Source organism: Nerophis lumbriciformis, linkage group LG13 (genome assembly GCF_033978685.3).
Source record: "Nerophis lumbriciformis linkage group LG13, RoL_Nlum_v2.1, whole genome shotgun sequence".
Lineage (NCBI taxonomy): Eukaryota > Metazoa > Chordata > Actinopteri > Syngnathiformes > Syngnathidae > Nerophis > Nerophis lumbriciformis.
Window position 1 is genome coordinate 8,460,421 of NC_084560.2, and position 19,964 is coordinate 8,480,384.

At 41.1% G+C, this 19,964-nt stretch overlaps 1 protein-coding gene and 1 long non-coding RNA gene across 4 annotated transcripts in view; one reads left to right on the plus strand and one right to left on the minus strand.

Moving 5' to 3' along the window:
* Nucleotides 1-19,964, plus strand: part of LOC133613876 (E3 ubiquitin-protein ligase SH3RF3-like) — a 325,501-nt gene that overhangs the window by 302,744 nt on the left and 2,793 nt on the right. The window contains exons 8-9 of the mRNA XM_061971746.2: nt 4,460-4,785; nt 16,980-17,338. Of these exons, the coding sequence (XP_061827730.1) occupies nt 4,460-4,785; nt 16,980-17,338 (685 nt within the window). The remainder of the gene's footprint in view (nt 1-4,459; nt 4,786-16,979; nt 17,339-19,964) is intronic.
* LOC133613879 (uncharacterized) lies at nt 17,091-19,864 on the minus strand. 3 transcript variants are annotated; one of them, XR_009816515.2, is made up of 5 exons: nt 19,544-19,835; nt 19,391-19,475; nt 19,238-19,322; nt 19,085-19,169; nt 17,091-18,031 (listed from the first exon to the last, which is right to left on the minus strand). It is a non-coding gene; the product is annotated as an uncharacterized lncRNA (long non-coding RNA). The 3 variants fall into 3 exon arrangements; XR_009816514.1 differs by lacking the exon at nt 17,091-18,031 and adding an exon at nt 18,959-19,016 and having other exon boundaries at nt 19,544-19,864; XR_009816513.1 differs by lacking the exon at nt 17,091-18,031 and having other exon boundaries at nt 18,939-19,169; nt 19,544-19,864.

A 19,964-nucleotide genomic window follows, 5' to 3' on the forward strand; every position in this document is an offset into this window, starting at 1 on the left:
AAACCTTGATGGAGGTTTTTGGATGTTTTTAGAGCACTTTATTGGTAGAATAGATTGCGAAGTCAAAAAAAGAAACACATTAATACGTACAATGTTTTCTGGACCATACGTACATTTTTAGTAGGAAATCAGCGATTGTTTCCCCCCGAGTTGTAGATCAGCAACTGTCTGCCCCCCTAGTGGTAGACCAGAGACTGTGTTGCCCCCCTAGTGGTTGACCAGCAACTGTGTGTCCCCCTAGTGGTTGACCCGCGACTGTGTTGCCCCCCTCGTGGTTGACCAGAGACTGTGTTCCCCCTTAGTGGTTGACTAGCGACTGTGTTACTCCCCCACCCCCCTAGTAGTTGACCAGCGACTGTGTTTCCCCCTAGTGGTTGACCAGAAACTGTGTTCCCCCCACGTGGCTGACTAGCGACTGTGTATCCCCCTTAGTGGTTGACCAGCAACTGTGTGTCCCCCCTAGTGGTTGACCCGCGACTGTGTTGCCCCCCTCGTGGTTGACCAGAGACTGTGTTCCCCCCTCGTGGTTGACCAGCAACTGTGTTCCCCCCTCGTGGTTGACCAGCAACTGTGTTCCCCCTAGTGGTTGACCAGCAACTGTGTGCCCCCATAGTGGTTGACTAGCGACTGTGTTGCCCCCCTAGTGGTTGACCAGCGACTGTCTTCCCCCTCTAGTGGTTGACCAGCGACTGTGTGCCCCCTAGTGGTTGACCAGCGACTGTGTGCCCCCTAGTGGTTGACCAGCGACTGTGTTCCCCCTCTAGTGGTCGACCAGCGACTGTGTTTCCCTCCTAGTGGTTGACCAGCAACTGTCTTATACCCCTAGTGGGTGACCAGCGACTGTGTGCCTTCTAGTGGTTGACCAGAGACTGTGTGCCCCCCTAGTGGTTGACCAGAGACTGTGTTCCCCCCTAGTGGTTGACCAGCGACTGTGTACCCCCCTTAGTGGTTGACCAGCAAGTGTGTTGCCCTCCCTAGTGGTTGACCAGTGACTGTGTTCCCCCTCTAGTGGTCGACCAGCGACTGTGTTCTCCTCCTAGTGGTTGACCAGCAACTGTGTGCCCCCCCCAGTGGATGACCAGCGACTGTGTGCCTTCTAGTGGTTAACTAGCGACTGTGTGCCCTCCCTAGTGGTTGACCAGCGACTGTGTGACCCCCCTAGTTGTTGACCAGAGACTGGGTTCCCCCTAGTGGTTGACCAGCAACTGTGTGCCCCCCCCCTAAAGGTTGACCAGCGACTGTGTGACCCCCTAGTGGTTGACCAGCGACTGTGTTCCCCCTACTGGTTGACCAGCAACTGTGTGCCCCCCCCCTAAAGGTTGACCAGCGACTGTGTCCCCCCTAGTGGTTGACCGGCGACTGTGTGACCCCCTAGTGGTTGACCAGCAACTGTGTTCCCCCTACTGGTTGACCAGCGACTGTGTACCCCCCTTAGTGGTTGACCAGCAAGTGTGTTGCCCTCCCTAGTGGTTGACCAGTGACTGTGTTCCCCTTCTAGTGGTCGACCAGCGACTATGTTCCCCCTCTAGTGGTTGACCAGCAACTGTGTGCCCCCCCAGTGGATGACCAGCGACTGTGTGCCTTCTAGTGGTTGACTAGTGACTGTGTGCCCTCCCTAGTGGTTGACCAGCGACTGTGTAACCCCCCTAGGTTTTGACCAGCGACTGTGTTCCCCCCACTAGTGGTTGACCAGCGACTGTGTGCCCCCCTAATGGTTGACCAGCGACTGTGTGCTCCCCTAGTAGTTGACCAGCGACTGTGTTCCCCCATAGTGGTTCACCGGCGACTGTGTGCCCTCCCTAGTGGTTGACCAGCGACTGTGTACCCCCCTTAGTGGTTGACCAGCGACTGTGTTCCCCCTCTAGTGGTTGACCAGCGACTGTGTTCCCCCTAGTGGTTGACCAGCGACTGTGTTCCCCCTAGGGGTTGACCAGCGACTGTGTTCCCCCCCCTAGTTGTTGACCAGAGACTATGTTCCCCCTAGTGATTGACCAGCAACTTTGTTCCCCCCTAAAGGTTGACCAGCGACTGTGTCCCCCCCCTAGTGGTTGACCAGCGACTGTGTTCCCCCTAGTGGTTGACCAGCGACTGTGTACCCCCCTTAATGGTTGACCAGCAAGTGTGTTGCCCTCCCTAGTGGTTGACCAGTGACTGTGTTCCCCCTCTAGTGGTCGACCAGCGACTGTGTGCCCCCCCCAGTGGATGACCAGCGACTGTGTGCCTTCTAGTGGTTGACTAGCGACTGTGTGCCCTCCCTAGTGGTTGACCAGCGACTGTGTGACCCCCCTAGTTGTTGACCAGAGACTGTGTTCCCCCTAGTGGTTGACCAGCAACTGTGTGCCCCCCCCTAAAGGTTGACCAGCGACTGTGTCCCCCCTAGTGGTTGACCGGCGACTGTGTGACCCCCTAGTGGTTGACCAGCGACTGTGTTCCCCCTAGTGGTTGACCAGCGACTGTGTACCCCCCTTAGTGGTTGACCAGCAAGTGTGTTGCCCTCCCTAGTGGTTGACCAGTGACTGTGTTCCCCCTCTAGTGGTCGACCAGCGACTGTGTTCCCCCTCTAGTGGTTGACCAGCAACTGTGTGCCCCCCCCAGTGGATGACCAGCGACTGTGTGCCTTCTAGTGGTTGACTAGTGACTGTGTGCCCTCCCTAGTGGTTGACCAGCGACTGTGTAACCCTCCTAGGTTTTGACCAGCGACTGTGTCCCCCCCACTAGTGGTTGACCAGCGACTGTGTACCCCCCTAATGGTTGACCAGCGACTGTGTGCTCCCCTAGTAGTTGACCAGCGACTGTGTTCCCCCATAGTGGTTCACCGGCGACTGTGTGCCCTCCCTAGTGGTTGACCAGCGACTGTGTACCCCCCTTAGTGGTTGACCAGCGACTGTGTTCCCCCTCTAGTGGTTGACCAGCGACTGTGTTCCCCCTAGTGGTTGACCAGCGACTGTGTTCCCCCTAGGGGTTGACCAGCGACTCTGTTCCCCCCCCCTAGTTGTTGACCAGAGACTGTGTTCCCCCTAGTGATTGACCAGCAACTTTGCGCCCCCCTAAAGGTTGACCAGCGACTGTGTCCCCCCCCTAGTGGTTGACCAGCGACTGTGTTCCCCCCCTAGTTGTTGACCAGAGACTGTGTTCCCCCTAGTGATTGACCAGCAACTTTGTGCCCCCCTAAAGGTTGACCAGCGACTGTGTCCCCCCCTAGTGGTTGACCGGCGACTGTGTGACCCCCTAGTGGTTGACCAGCGACTGTGTTCCCCCTAGTGGTTGACCAGCGACTGTGTTCCCCCTCTAGTGGTCGACCAGCGACTGTGTTCTCCTCCTAGTGGTTGACCAGCAACTGTGTCCCCTCCCCCCCAGTGGATGACCAGCGACTGTGTGCCTTCTAGTGGTTGATTGGAGACTGTGTGCCCCCCTAGTGGTTGACCAGAGACTGTGTTCCCCCTAGTGGTTGACCAGCGACTGTCTTCCCCCCTAGTTGTTGACCAGAGACTGTGTTCCCCCTAGTGGTTGACCAGCGACTGTCTCCCCCCCCTAGTGGTTGACCAGCGACTGTGTACCCCCCTTAGTGGTTGACCAGCGACTGTGTTCCCCCTCTAGTGGTTGACCAGCGACTGTGTTCCCCCTAGTGGTTGACCAGCGACTGTGTTCCCCTAGGGGTTGACCAGCGACTCTGTTCCCCCCCCCTAGTTGTTGACCAGAGACTGTGTTCCCCCTAGTGATTGACCAGCAACTTTGCGCCCCCCTAAAGGTTGACCAGCGACTGTGTCCCCCCCTAGTGGTTGACCAGCGACTGTGTTCCCCCCCTAGTTGTTGACCAGAGACTGTGTTCCCCCTAGTGATTGACCAGCAACTTTGTGCCCCCCTAAAGGTTGACCAGCGACTGTGTCCCCCCCTAGTGGTTGACCGGCGACTGTGTGACCCCCGAGTGGTTGACCAGCGACTGTGTTCCCCCTAGTGGTTGACCAGCGACTGTGTTCCCCCTCTAGTGGTCGACCAGCGACTGTGTTCTCATCCTAGTGGTTGACCAGCAACTGTGTCCCCTCCCCCCCAGTGGATGTCCAGCGACTGTGTGCCTTCTAGTGGTTGATTGGAGACTGTGTGCCCCCCTAGTGGTTGACCAGAGACTGTGTTCCCCCTAGTGGTTGACCAGCGACTGTCTTCCCCCCTAGTTGTTGACCAGAGACTGTGTTCCCCCTAGTGGTTGACCAGCGACTGTCTCCCCCCCCTAGTGGTTGACCAGCGACTGTGTGCCCCCCCCCTAGTGGTTGACCAGCGACTGTGTGTCCTCCCCTAGTGGTTGATTGGAGACTGTGTTCCCCCCTAGTGGTTGACCAGCGACTGTGTGCCCCCCTAGTGGTTGATTGGAGACGGTGTTCCCCCCTAGTGGTTGATTGGCGACTGTGTTTTCTCCCCCACTGAGAGGCCCCCACATTTACACACATCTTTGTGTCTATTTCAGTCCACAGCCCTCCTGCTGGGAGCCCAGAGCGACCCCAAGTTTCCATATCCTCCCTGCGCTCTCAGAGCTCCTCCCCCTCACGCTGCTCCGGCCAATCAGGTCGCCCCCTCTCCATGACGTCCCCAGGGCCCAGTTTGGGCCCCTCGCCGCTGTCGTCCCCCGCCTCTCGGCCCCACCCGCCCCTCTCGTCTCCTCTCTCCTGCCTCACGCCGCCCAACGTGTCTGCGGCGCTCCTCAACGGGGAGGCGGGCAGTCCCCTTCACCCGCCCTCGCCGGGACCCTCCCACACGCCCTCTCCGCCCGCCCTCGCACCCAAGCCTGAAAAGGTGAGTCAATTACATGCTCGTGCATGGACAAAAGTTTTGGGACACCTTCCTAATATTATGTTAAATATCATACAATAATATTATGTTATATATACAAAGTAATAGTATATTATATCATAAAATAATAGTATGTTATATTACAAGATAATATATATATATTATATATGCTTTATTTATTTATTTATTCATTTTGGACATCAAAGTGGTGCACTACACCTGCCTTCTCTGCATCCTGGGGTTCACCACCGACAGAACCTAACAGTAAATACACAACTTGAGGAATCAACAAAACAAAATAAATTGTCAAAGGACATTTTACAACATTTAGGGTTAGATCGGTTTTAGGCTTAGGACACTCTAGTACGTTTTTAGGGATAGTTCGGTTTTACTGCTAGAACACTCTCGAACGTTTTTAAAGTTACATCGGTTTTAGGGTTAGAACATTCTAGACGTAGGTTTGGATCGTTTTTTAGGGGTAGAACATTCTAGTACATTTGTGGAGTTGGATCGGTTTTAGGGTTAGAACACCCTAGAAAACGTTTTTATAGCTAGCTTGGTTTTAGAGTTAGACATTCTAGAACGTTGTAGAGTTAGATTGGTTTTAGGGTTACAACATTCTAGGTCGTTATAGGGTTAGATCGGTTTTAGCGTTAGAACATTCTAGGACGTTTTAGGGGTTGGATCGGTTTAGGGTTAAAACATTCTAGATTTAGATCAGTTTTAGGGTTAGTACATTCTAGAACACTTTAGGGTTAGTTCGGTTTTAGGGTTAGCCCATTCTAGTACAGTTTTAGAGTAAGATCGGTTTAAGGGTTAGAACATTCTCGAACGTTTTAGAATTAGATCGGTTTTAGGGTTAGATCGGTTTTAGGGTTAGGACATTCTAGTACAGTTTTAGGGTTACTTCAGTTTTAAGGTTAGTACATTTTACAACGTGTTAGGGTTGGATCGGTTTGAGGGTTAGAACATTCTAGAACATTTTAGGGTTAGATCGGTTTTAGGGTTAGAACATTCTATGACATTTTAGGGTTAGAACATTCTATGACATTTTAGGGTTAAATCGGTTTTAGGGTTAGAACATTCTAGGACATTTTTAGTGTTAGATCAGTTTTAGGGTTAGAACATTCTGGAACGTTTTAGGGTTAGATCGGTTTTAGGGTTGGAACATTCTCGACCATTTTAGGGTTAGACTGGTTTTAGGGTTAAGACATTCTAAAACGTTTTTAGAGTTAGATTGATTTTAGGGTTAGAACACGCTAGAACGTTTTTAGAGTTAGATCGGTTTTAGGGTTACAACATTGTAGAACGTTTGTAGGGTTAGTTCGGTTTTAGAGTTAGCACATTCTAGAATGTACTTGGGGTTAGATCGGTTTTAGGGATAAAACATTCTAGAACAGTTTTAGGGTTAGATTTGTTTTAACCTTAAACATTTTACAACGTGTTAGATCGGTTTAGGGTTAGCACATTTTAGAACGTTTTAGGGTTAGATCGGTTTTAGGGTTAGAACATTCCAGGACATTTTTAGGGTTAGATCAGTTTTACGGTTAGAACACTCTAGTACCTTTTTAGAGTTACATCGGTTTTAGGATTAGAACATTTTAGACGTTTTAGGGTTAGATCGGTTTTAGTGTTAGTACATACTGGAACATTCTAGAACGTTTTAGAGTTAGTTTGATTTTAGGGTTAGAACACTCTAGGACGTTTTTAGAGTTAGATCGGTTTTAGGGTTACAACTTTTTAGAACGTTCTTAGGGTTGGATCGGTTTCGAGTTAGGACATTCTAGAATGTTTTCAAGGTTAGATCAGTTTTAGGGTTAGACAACTCTAGAACCATTTTAGAGTTAGATTGGTTTTAGGGTTAGAACATTCTAGAACGTTTTAGGGTTAGAAAATTCTAGAACGTTGTAGAGATAGATCGGTTTTAGGGTTACAACATTCTAGATCATTATAGGGTTAGATCGGTTTTAGGGTTAGAACATTCTAGGACGTTTTTAGGGGTTAGATCGGTTTAGGGTTAAAACATTCTAGATTTAGATCAGTTTTAGGGTTAGTACATTCTAGTACACTTTAGGGTTAGTTCGGTTTTAGGGTTAGCCCATTCTAGGACAGTTTTAGGGTAAGTTCGGTTTAAGGGTTAAAACATTCTCCAACGTTTTAGAATTAGATCGGTTTTAGGGTTAGATCGGTTTTAGGGTTAGAACATCCTGGAACGTTTTTTTAGGGTTAGATTTGTTTAGGCTTAGAACATTCTAGTACAGTTTTAGGGTTACTTCAGTTTTAAGGTTAGTACATTTTACAACGTGTTAGGGTTGGATCGGTTTAGGGTTAGAACATTCTAGAACGTTTTAGGATTAGAACATTCTAGAACGTTTTAGGGTTAGAGTGGTTTTAGGGTTAGAACATTCTAGGACATTTTAGGGTAAATCGGTATTAGGGTTAGGACATTCTAGGACATTTTTAGTGTTAGATCAGTTTTAGGGTTAGAACATTCTGGAACGTTTTAGGGTTAGATCGGTTTTAGGGTTGGAACATTCTCGACCGTTTTAGGGTTAGTTCGGTTTCAGAGTTAGCACATTCTAGAATGTACTTGGGGTTAGTTCGGTTTTAGGGATAAAACATTCTAGAACAGTTTTAGGGTTAGATTTGTTTTAACCTTAGAACATTTTACAACGTGTTAGGGTTAGATCGGTTTAGGCTTAGTACATTTTAGAACGTTTTAGGGATGGATCGGTTTTAGGGTTAGAACATTTTAGACTTTATAGGGTTAGATCGGTTTTAGTGTTAGTACATACTGGGACATTCTAGAACGTTTTAGAGTTAGTTTGATTTTAGGGTTAGAAAACTCTAGGACGTTTTTAGAGTTAGATCGGTTTTAGGGTTACAATTTTAGAACATTCTTAGGGTTAGATCGGTTTAGAGTTAGGACATTCTAGAATGTTTTTAAGGTTAGATCAGTTTTAGGGTTAGACAACTCTAGAACCATTTTAGAGTTAGATTGGTTTTAGGGTTAGAACATTCTAGCACGTTTTAGTCCGTTTTTAGAGTTAGATTGATTTTAGGGTTAGACCACTTGGACGTTTTTAGAGTTAGATCGGTGTTAGGGTTGTAACATTTTAGAACATTCTTAGGGTTAGATCGGTTTAGAGTTAGGACATTCTAGAATGTTTTTAAGGTTAGATCAGTTTTAGGGTTAGACAACTCTAGAACCATTTTAGAGTTAGATCGGTTTTAGGGTTAGAACATTCTAGCACGTTTTAGTCCGTTTTTAGAGTTAGATTGATTTTAGGGTTAGACCACTTGGACGTTTTTAGAGTTAGATCGGTGTTAGGGTTGTAACATTTTAGAACATTCTTAGGGTTAGATCGGTTTAGAGTTAGGACATTCTAGAATGTTTTTAAGGTTAGATCAGTTTTAGGGTTAGACAACTCTAGAACCATTTTAGAGTTAGATCGGTTTTAGGGTTAGAACATTCTGGCACGTTTTAGTCCGTTTTTAGAGTTAGATTGATTTTAGGGTTAGACCACTTGGACGTTTTTAGAGTTAGATCGGTGTTAGGGTTGTAACATTTTAGAACATTCTTAGGGTTAGATCGGTTTAGAGTTAGGACATTCTAGAATGTTTTTAAGGTTAGATCAGTTTTAGGGTTAGACAACTCTAGAACCATTTTAGAGTTAGATCGGTTTTAGGGTTAGAACATTCTAGCACGTTTTAGTCCGTTTTTAGGGTTAGATTGATTTTAGGGTTAGACCACTTGGACGTTTTTAGAGTTAGATCGGTGTTAGGGTTGTAACATTTTAGAACATTCTTAGGGTTAGATCGGTTTTAGAGCTAGAACATTCTAGAATGTGCTTAGGGTTAGAACATTCTAGAATGTTTTTAAGGTTAGTTCAGTTTTAGGGTTAGATTAGAACATTCTAGAACGTTTTAGGGTTAGAACATTCCTGGACGTTTTTAGAGTTAGATCAGTTTTAGGGTTACAACATTTTAGATCGTGCTTAGGGTTAGATCGGTTTTAGGGTTAGAACATTCTAGAACGTTTTTAAGGTTAGATGGCTGTCTGCGTGTCCCACTAGTTTTGTCCCTGAATCATTATTTAGTTTTTCAAGGATTAACATTCAAAGCCACACATAAGCGATGACTTATAGACGTGTTTGTTGTTATTTGCGTGTATTCTTCATGTCATGTAAATAAAGAAGTGTAAAATAGCGCTGCTTGAGTGTCTGGCAACCCTCTTCAACTTTGACTTGCAAGAGGAGACCAGCTGGAGTTGAATAACGACACAGAATGCGATCCATTCCTCCTCACCGCCGCGCTGGACAGCTAATCTAAGGCTTGTTTACATCCTCCCTCTCCAATTATGTCGCTGTTTTTTTACGAGGCCCACAAAGGAGTAAAAGATCTTATGTAAGACTAGAACATTTTCCTTTTTTCATGCATTCTAAATCGTAAATAAAGGCTAGCAAAAGTCAGCTAGCAATAGAGGGGAAAGGGAGTCACTCTATTCCGCCTATAAAGCGCTCTAAAAAAAACAAGGTTTTATATACAGGGTTTAGGGTTAGATCGATTTTAGGGTTACAACATTCTAGAACGTCTTAGAGTTAGCACGGTTTTTGGGTTAGATAATTCGAGAATGTGTTAAGGTTAAATCGGTTTTAGGGTTAGAAAATTCTGGAACGTTTTTTTAGGGTTAGATCGGTTTTAAGGTTAGAACATTTTACAACGTTTTTAGAGTTGGATTGGTTTTAGGGTTAGAACATTCTAGAACGTTTTAGGGTTAGATCGGTTTTAGGGTTTGAACATACTGGAACGTTTTTTTAGGGTTAGATCAGTTTTAGGCTTTGAACATTCTAGTACAGTTTTAGGTTTAGAACTGTTTATGGTTAGAATATTCCAGAACGTTTTTAGGGTTTGATCGGTTTTAGGGTTAGCACATTCTAGAATGTTTTTAAGGTTGGATCGGTTTTAGGGTTAGGACACTCTAGAACGTTTTTAGAGTTAGATCGATTTTAGGGTTAGAACATTCTAGAACGTTTTGGAGATAAAGCTATTTTAGGGTTAGAACATTCTAGAACATTTTAGGGTTGAAACGGTTTTAGGGTTAGATCATTCGAGAACGTTTTAGGGTTTGATTGGTTTTAGGGTTAGAACATCCTGGAACGTTTTTTAGGGTTAGATCGGTTTTAGGCTTTGAACATTCTAGTACAGTTTTAGGTTTAGAACTGTTTATGGTTAGAATATTCTAGAACGTTTTTAGGGTTTGATCGGTTTTAGGGTTAGAACATTCTAGAATGTTTTTAAGGTTGGATCGGTTTTAGGGTTAGGACACTCTAGAACGTTTTTAGAGTTAGATCGATTTTAGGGTTAGAACATTCTAGAACGTTTTGGAGATAAAGCTATTTTAGGGTTAGAACATTCTAGAACATTTTAGGGTTGAAACGGTTTTAGGGTTAGATCATTCGAGAACGTTTTAGGGTTTGATTGGTTTTAGGGTTAGAACATTCTGGAACGTTTTTTAGGGTTAGATCGGTTTTAAGGTTAGAACATTTACAACGTTTTTAGAGTTAGATTGGTTTTAGGGATAGATCGATTTTAGGGTTAATACATTCTAGTACATTTTAGAGTTAGCACGGTTTTAGGGTTAGATCATTCTAGTACGTTTTAGGGTTGGATCGGTTTTAGGGTTAGAACACTAGAGCGTTTTTAGAGTTAGATTGGTTTTAGGGTTAGAACACTCTAGAATGTTTTAGAGATAAATCACTTTTAGGGTTAGAACATTCTAGAACATTTTAGAGTTAGAACGGTTTTAAGGTTAGATCATTTAAAAATATATATACAAATATACAGATGTACAAAAAGGAGTCTAAATTGGCAACCAGGGACAGGTGAGCCCAGATTGGCAACTAGAGACAGGTGAGCCCAGATTTTATTTGACGGATTATTTAAAAAATGTGATAAATGTTAAATTTAATTTATGCATTGACTGTCATTCCAATATTGTTTCATATTATATGATATTACATTATACAATTTATATCATTTTAAAATATTACACTATTATTGTAAAATATTATATTATACAAATATTTTATAATATAATATGATATTAAATATTAATGTGATTTGTTTGGATTTAAAAAACACATTTAAGAAATTTGAGTTGTTTTTGTAATAATGAAAAACCAAAAAATGAAATAAAATAAAATAAATATATATTTATTTTTGAAAAATATATATATATAATTTCTTTTTAATTTATTTATTTATTTTTTGGGGTTTTTCATTATTACAAAAACAACTCAAATTTTTATATATATATATATATATATATATATATATATATATATATATATATATATATATATATATATATATATATATATATATACATACATACATACATACAGGTAAAAGCCAGTAAATTAGAATATTTTGAAAAACTTGATTTATTTCAGTAATTGCATTCAAAAGGTGTAACTTGTACATTATATTTATTCATTGCACACAGACTGATGCATTCAAATGTTTATTTCATTTAATTTTGATGATTTGAAGTGGCAACAAATGAAAATCCAAAATTCCGTGTGTCACAAAATTAGAATATTACTTAAGGCTAATACAAAAAAGGGATTTTTAGAAATGTTGGCCAACTGAAAAGTATGAAAATGAAAAATATGAGCATGTACAATACTCAATACTTGGTTGGAGCTCCTTTTGCCTCAATTACTGCGTTAATGCGGCGTGGCATGGAGTCGATGAGTTTCTGGCACTGCTCAGGTGTTATGAGAGCCCAGGTTGCTCTGATAGTGGCCTTCAACTCTTCTGCGTTTTTGGGTCTGGCATTCTGCATCTTCCTTTTCACAATACCCCACAGATTTTCTATGGGGCTAAGGTCAGGGGAGTTGGCGGGCCAATTTAGAACAGAAATACCATGGTCCGTAAACCAGGCACGGGTAGATTTTGCGCTGTGTGCAGGCGCCAAGTCCTGTTGGAACTTGAAATCTCCATCTCCATAGAGCAGGTCAGCAGCAGGAAGCATGAAGTGCTCTAAAACTTGCTGGTAGACGGCTGCGTTGACCCTGGATCTCAGGAAACAGAGTGGACCGACACCAGCAGATGACATGGCACCCCAAACCATCACTGATGGTGGAAACTTTACACTAGACTTCAGGCAACGTGGATCCTGTGCCTCTCCTGTCTTCCTCCAGACTCTGGGACCTCGATTTCCAAAGGAAATGCAAAATTTGCATGGTTGGGTGATGGTTTGGGGTGCCATGTCATCTGCTGGTGTCGGTCCACTCTGTTTCCTGAGATCCAGGGTCAACGCAGCCGTCTACCAGCAAGTTTTAGAGCACTTCATGCTTCCTGCTGCTGACCTGCTCTATGGAGATGGAGATTTCAAGTTCCAACAGGACTTGGCGCCTGCACACAGCGCAAAATCTACCCGTGCCTGGTTTACGGACCATGGTATTTCTGTTCTAAATTGGCCCGCCAACTCCCCTGACCTTAGCCCCATAGAAAATCTGTGGGGTATTGTGAAAAGGAAGATGCAGAATGCCAGACCCAAAAACACAGAAGAGTTGAAGGTCAAAGCTAGTGTCAAAGCGCTTTGAGTACCTAAAAGGTAGAAAAGCGCGATACAAGTACAACCCATTTATCATTTATTTATTTCTAGATATATAAATATTTGTATTTACAACATTAATAATATATACATACTATACAAATATAAAAAAGGTTTATTTTTTTGTTTTTTTTTCCTTTTTGTTTGTAATTGTTTTTTAATCTTCATTATTTACTACAAGTTATTACAGTATGTCTCTATATACATTTGTATTTTTTTTCATTAATTTTGGCCAAAGGGGGCACATTTCAATTTCTTACACACACTTGTCATTTCATATGTTGACCAGAGGGGGAGCACTTCTAATTTTTTTACACACACTTGTTATTTCATATGTTGACCAGAGGGGGAGCACTTTTAAAAGCGCCACACAGTCAATTAGAAAAATCCCTCCTTTTCGGGACCACCCTCATTTTGATAGATGTCACCAGCAGGGGTGCAAATGAGACATTCTCTATTAGATGCAATGTTATTGGGACCATGATTTATGTCATCACTTGTTCACACCTCCTCATATGGAAGATACTTTTCCTTTTCGGTGTCTCAAGAAGGGTAGAAATACAAGAACAAGCACACACACACATCATGCTGAACATATAAATAAACAAACTCACAGTACAACTGGTGATATTTATCTTTGACCAAACATTTCGTTTAAATGTTGCTCTGACTATTTAGTTGTGTATTTACTACCGTGTGGAAGATCATCAATGTGTCACTGCGATGTTCTGACGTCTTTCTCCCTTAAAGCAACATTTAGCATTTATCACTCGGACTATCATAGAGAAGTGGAGAGTGTGCGTCTCTGCTGCCATCTTGTGGCTGACTGTGGAACATGCATGAAGAGTGATGCTCCTACTTCCATATATATTTTGTTACTTTTTGCAGTTTTGATTGGAATAATCCATCAATCAAAAAAGTGGACGAATTCAATTTGATTAAAATAAAATCCCACTGGTAAGAAATGTAAAAAATAATAAAATTATATTATCATGGTAAGTCAATACAAATACAAAGTAAGTATCATATATATATATATATATATATATATATATACACACATACATATATAATTTTAATGCACGTTATAGGCCTCGAAAACGCGATGGAAATGGGAGAAAATCTGATTACTTTTTAAAAAGTAATCTGATTAGTAATCAAAGTACAAAAAAAAAAGTGTTTTAATGCACGTTAAGGGCCTCAAAAACGTGATGGTAACTTTAAAAAAAAAAAAAAAAAAGTTACCATCACGTTTTTGAGGCCCTTAACGTGCATTAAAACACTTTTTTTTTTTACTTTGCTTACTAATCAGATTACGTTTTTAAAAAGTAATCAGATTACTTTTTAAAAAGTAATCTGATTAGTAAGCAAAGTAAAAAAAAAAGTGTTTTAATGCACGTTAAAGTCCTCGAAAACGCGATGGAAACTTTTTTTTTTTACTTTGCTTACTAATCAGATTACTTTTTAAAAAGTAATTTAAAAAGTAATCTGATTAGTATCGAAAACGCGATAGAAGTGGGAGAAAATCTGAATACTTTTTAAAAAGTAAACTGATTAGTAAACAAAGTTTTTTTAAAAAAAGTGTTTTAATGCACGTTAAGGGCCCTCGAAAACGCGATGGGAATTTTTTTTTTACTTTGATTACTAATCAGATTACTTTTTAAAAAGTAATCTGATTAGTAAGCAAAGTTAAAAAAAAAAGTGTTTTAATGCACGTTATAGGCCTCGAAAACGTGATGGAAGTGGGAGAAAATCTGATTACTTTTTAAAAAGTAATCTGATTAGTAATCAAAGTACAAAAAAAAAGTGTTTTAATGCACGTTAAAGGCCTCAAAAACGTGATGGTAACTTTAAAAAAAAAAAAAAAAGTTACCATCACGTTTTTGAGGCCCTTAACGTGCATTAAAACACTTTTTTTTTTACTTTGCTTACTAATCAGATTACGTTTTTAAAAAGTAATCAGATTACTTTTTAAAAAGTAATCTGATTAGTAAGCAAAGTAAAAAAAAAAAAAGTGTTTTAATGCACGTTAAAGTCCTCGAAAACGCGATGGAAACTTTTTTTTACTTTGCTTACTAATCAGATTACTTTTTAAAAAGTAATTTAAAAAGTAATCTGATTAGTATCGAAAACGCGATAGAAGTGGGAGAAAATCTGAATACTTTTTAAAAAGTAAACTGATTAGTAAACAAAGTTTTTAAAAAAAAAAGTGTTTTAATGCACGTTAAGGGCCTCGAAAACGCGATGGGAATTTTTTTTTATACTTTGATTACTAATCAGATTACTTTTTAAAAAGTAATCTGATTAGTAAGTAAAGTAAAAAAAAAAGTGTTTTAATGCACGTTATAGGCCTCGAAAACGTGATGGAAATGGGAGAAAATCTGATTACTTTTTAAAAAGTAATCTGATTAGTAATCAAAGTACAAAAAAAAAGTGTTTTAATGCATGTTAAGGGCCTCAAAAACGTGATGGTAACTTTAAAAAAAAAAAAAAGTTACCATCACGTTTTTGAGGCCCTTAACGTGCATTAAAACACTTTTTTTTTTTACTTTGCTTACTAATCAGATTACGTTTTTAAAAAGTAATCAGATTACTTTTTAAAAAGTAATCTGATTAGTAAGCAAAGTAAAAAAAAAAAGTGTTTTAATGCACGTTAAAGTCCTCGAAAACGCGATGGAAACTTTTTTTTACTTTGCTTACTAATCAGATTACTTTTTAAAAAGTAATTTAAAAAGTAATCTGATTAGTATCGAAAACGCGATAGAAGTGGGAGAAAATCTGAATACTTTTTAAAAAGTAAACTGATTAGTAAACAAAGTTTTAAAAAAAAAAAGTGTTTTAATGCACGTTAAGGGCCTCGAAAACGCGATGTGAATTTTTTTTTTTACTTTGATTACTAATCAGATTACTTTTTAAAAAGTAATCTGATTAGTAAGTAAAGTAAAAAAAAAGTGTTTTAATGCACGTTATAGGCCTCGAAAACGTGATGGAAGTGGGAGAAAATCTGATTACTTTTTAAAAAGTAATCTGATTAGTAATCAAAGTAAAAAAAAAAAAAAAAGAGTGTTTTAATGCACGTTAAGGGCCCCGAAAACGCGATGGAAGTGGGAGAAAATCTGATTCCTTTTCAAAAATCTGATTACTCAGCAGATTACTTTTTAAAAAGTAATCTGATTAGTAAGCAAAGTAAAAAACAAAAGTGTTTTAATGCACGTTATAGGCCTCGAAAACGCGATGGAAATGGGAGAAAATCTGATTACTTTTTAAAAAGTAATCTGATTAGTAAGCACAGTAAAAGAAAAAAAGTGTTTTAATGCACGTTAAGGGCCTCAAAAACGCGATGGAAACTTTTTTTACTTTGCTTACTAATCAGATTACTTTTTAAAAAGCAATCAGATTACTTTTTAAAAAGTAATCTGATTAGTAAACAAAGTTTTAAAAAAAGTGTTTTAATGCACGTTAAGGGCCTCGAAAACGTGTTGGGATTTTTTTTTTTTACTTTGATTACTAATCAGATTACTTTTTAAAAAGTAATCTGATTAGTAAACAAAGTTAAAAAAAAAAAAAGTGTTTTAATTCACGTTATAGGCCTCGAAAACGCGATGAAAGTGGGAGAAAATCTGATTACTTTTTAAAAAGTAATCTGATTAGTAAACAACGTTTCTACATGTAAAGCGACTTTGGGTACCAAGAAAAGCGCTATATAAATAGAAGTTATTATTATTATTATTATTATTAAAAAAAAGTGTTTTAATGCACGTTAAGGGCCTCAAAAACGCGATGGAAACTTTTTTTACTTTGCTTACTAATCAGATTACTTTTTAAAAAGCAATCAGATTACTTTTTAAAAAGTAATCTGATTAGTAAACAAAGTTTTAAAAAAAGTGTTTTAATGCACGTTAAGGGCCTCGAAAACGTGATGGGAATTTTTTTTTTACTTTGATTACTAATCAGATTACTTTTTAAAAAGTAATCTGATTAGTAATCAAAGTAAAAAAAAAAAAGAAGTGTTTTAATGCACGTTAAGGGCTCCGAAAACGCGATGAAGTGGGAGAAAATCTGATTCCTTTTTAAAAATCGGATTACTCATCAGATTACTTTAAAAAAAAGTAATCCGATAACATTTGATCCTATTAACATTTTTTTTCTACTTTGTGGCTACCTATTACAACATTTTAAAAACGGACTCTCTAGCGCCCCCTTGAAATTAGCCCCTCCCACCATATTCACGTATCGTGGCACGGCGTTAAACTTTGATCTGATGGCGAGCCACAAAAGTTTCAACATTTACAACTCGGCTCCACAAAGTCTAGATCTTGACCAGACTTGGTAAAAAAAAAATGCTAGAGTGCTGGATGGTTCAGTACCTATTTGAAGTGGGCGGAGCCTGGCGTACAACCGTAATTAGCCATCAAACAGTCATAACTGCGCTAGACGACATGGAGCGTTTAGGTAAAAACACCAATATCGCCCCCTTGTGGTGGAAAACTAGAACAGTCATAACTTCCTCCCTCATTCTCACATCTTCTTAACCTTGTCAAGCTTAACCCTTTCTTTCCTGGCACTCCCTCAGAAAGAGAGGAAGGCGGGGGGTCTCCTGAAGCTCTTGTCGGGGGCGGCGGCCAAGAAGAAGGCTCGCTCGCCCCCTCCCTCGCCGCCCACTAACGACCCCGCCTCGGCGGCCAGCGACCTCGCCCAGCACCCTCGCCACCGCCACCACCACGCCCGCTCGGGCTCCTGCCCCATGGCCTCGCAGGGGCGGGCCGGCTCCTGCCCGGTGGAGATCGACATGGCGGGGGCGGCGGGCTTGGAGCCGCTGCACAGGAAGTCGGGCTCCTTGGATACCAACTTCCCTTTGTCGCCCCCGGCAACGCGGGCCGGCAGCGTTCTGATGGTGCTCCGGCCTGAGCCCAAGCCACTTTCCAGGGAGAGGTGGGTGCTAATAGCTTAGCATGAAGCTAACGCCATGTTAGCGTCGTAAAATTACATTCACATTAATCACATAAATTGTTACTGCTTTAGAACGATGGAACAAAAGCTTGATAGTAAGGAAAGACGGAAACAGGAAGAAGATGAGTAAAAAATACAATCTAGACTGGGTTCCTAAGGGGGGGCATTGGGGCCCTGGAGGTCGACTGCTGCTATGAAGCGCTGCCAGCCGTCCATCACCCCGAAGGGGAATCAAGCGGTGGTGAAGACGTGGGGTGGGGAAGAGGGTGGGTGTATATGCCCATTATCTTGGGTCATCCATCCATCCATTTTCTACCGCTTATTCCCTTTGGGGTCGCGGGGGACGCTGGAGCCTATCTCAGCTACAATCGGGCGGAAGGCGGGGTACACCCTGGACAAGTCGCCACCTCATTGCAGGGCCAACACAGATAGACAGACAACATTCACACTCACATCCACACACTAGGGCCAATTTAGTGTTGCCAATCAACTTATCCCCAGGTGCATGTCTTTGGAAGTGGGAGGAAGCCGGTGTGTTGATGTAATGTCCATAGGCCTGGGGCCGTTCTGCATGCAAGCAAAAGTTTGACTCCAGGTGTCGTTGAGGAGGGAGGGAGGTCAAAAGCGTCCATCACTGAGGTGTCCTCGGGGGGATGTTTTCAGAACAGCCTGCTCCTGCGTCAAGGCCATTCGAGGGAGTCAAATCGTAGATTAGGATTTTTGTTTTTCCGCGAGCAGACATTACAATGACTGGTCTGTTCTATTTCGTCCATGCTGGCCCTCATATCCAATTTTTTTCCCTTTCAACCAGCTTTTCCATGATGCGATCCAAAATGTCCGACATTACGATCATGCTACAAAGACGTTTTGTAATGTAGTCTGTGATATTTCTACCTAAATAAATGTTTTCCGGCAGATTGAAACAAAGTGTGTATTATTTTGTAACATGTTCCGATTCATAGTCCTCAGTCACAGGATCTTTAGTAGGCTGAATTTGAAATGCTTGCAACTTGGTACAAATATCACAGATTACATAACCAAATTTACCATGAATTGATTAACGTGGACCCCGATTTAAACAAGTTGAAAAACTTATTGGGGTGTTACCATTTAGTGGTCAATTGTACGGAATATGTACTGTACTGTGCAATCTACTAATAAAAGTTTCAAGCAATCAATCAAAACCAATCAAAGCATGATCGTAACGTGAAACTGCTGTCTAAACATGGAAGAGTAGCTCCTCCTCTGAATGCAAGTGCTCCTACAGCAGGAATACAAACGATGTATCCCTACAAAATAGAAAAAGACTAACACACTGCAGGTATTTTTTTTTAATTGTCATTAAAAGCCTGTTTTGTGTGTGTGTTGAGCTGTTTTAAAAAAACAACATTTATTCAATCAAAGAAGCGTAATTTCTGGACAATAAAGCGCATCAGTATAAAAGCCGCACCAACTAAATCTTAGAAGAAAAAATATTTTTCCATATATAAGTCTCACTGGACTATAAGCTGCAGATATATATGTTGTGAAATGAGTTATTTACACAGAAATATTTTGTGAATGTTTATTTACAAACCTCAATTGTTTCCAAATGGTGTCTAAAATACGGCAGTAAAACGGCTGATCAAACAAAACAGAAGTCATGGTCATGGACTATAAGCTGCAGATATATATGTTGTGAAATGAGTTATTTACACATAAATATTCTGTAAATGTTTATTTACATACCTTAAATTGTTTCCAAACGGTGTCTGTAACAAGGCAGTAAAACGGCTGATCCAACCAAACAGAAGTCATGGTCATGGACTATAAGCTGCAGATATATATGTTGTGAAATTAGTTATTTACACATAAATATTCTGTAAATGTTTATTTACATACCTTAAATTGTTTCCAAACGGTGTCTGTAACAAGGCAGTAAAACGGCTGATCCAACAAAACAGAAGTCATGGTCATGGACTATAAGCTGCAGATATATATGTTGTGAAATTAGTTATTTACACATAAATATTCTGTAAATGTTTATTTACATACCTTAAATTGTTTCCAAACGGTGTCTGTAACAAGGCAGTAAAACGGCTGATCCAACCAAACAGAAGTCATGGTCATGGACTATAAGCTGCAGATATATATGTTGTGAAATTAGTTATTTACACATAAATATTCTGTAAATGTTTATTTACATACCTTAAATTGTTTCCAAACGGTGTCTGTAACAAGGCAGTAAAATGGCTGATCCAACAAAACAGAAGTCATGGTCATGTACCCACTAGCTGTGCAAGCTGGCTCTCCAATCAGCTAAACGGACTTAATAACTCCACGATGACGTTTTGGTGAATTTACTGAGGAATTTGTGAAACTGAAAAACAAAAACAAAGAAAAATGCCATTGTAAGTTAATAATACTAATAGACACTCGTAAAGGGGCGGAGATTTTTACCGATCACCACCTGGTGGTGAGTTGGCTGCGATGGTGGGGTGGAATGCCGGACAAACCTGGCAGGCCCAAACGCATTGTGAGGGTTTGTCTGGCAGAGTCTCATGTCAGAGAGAGTTTCAATTCCCACCTCCGGAAGAACTTTGAACATGTCACGAGGGAGGTGCTGGAC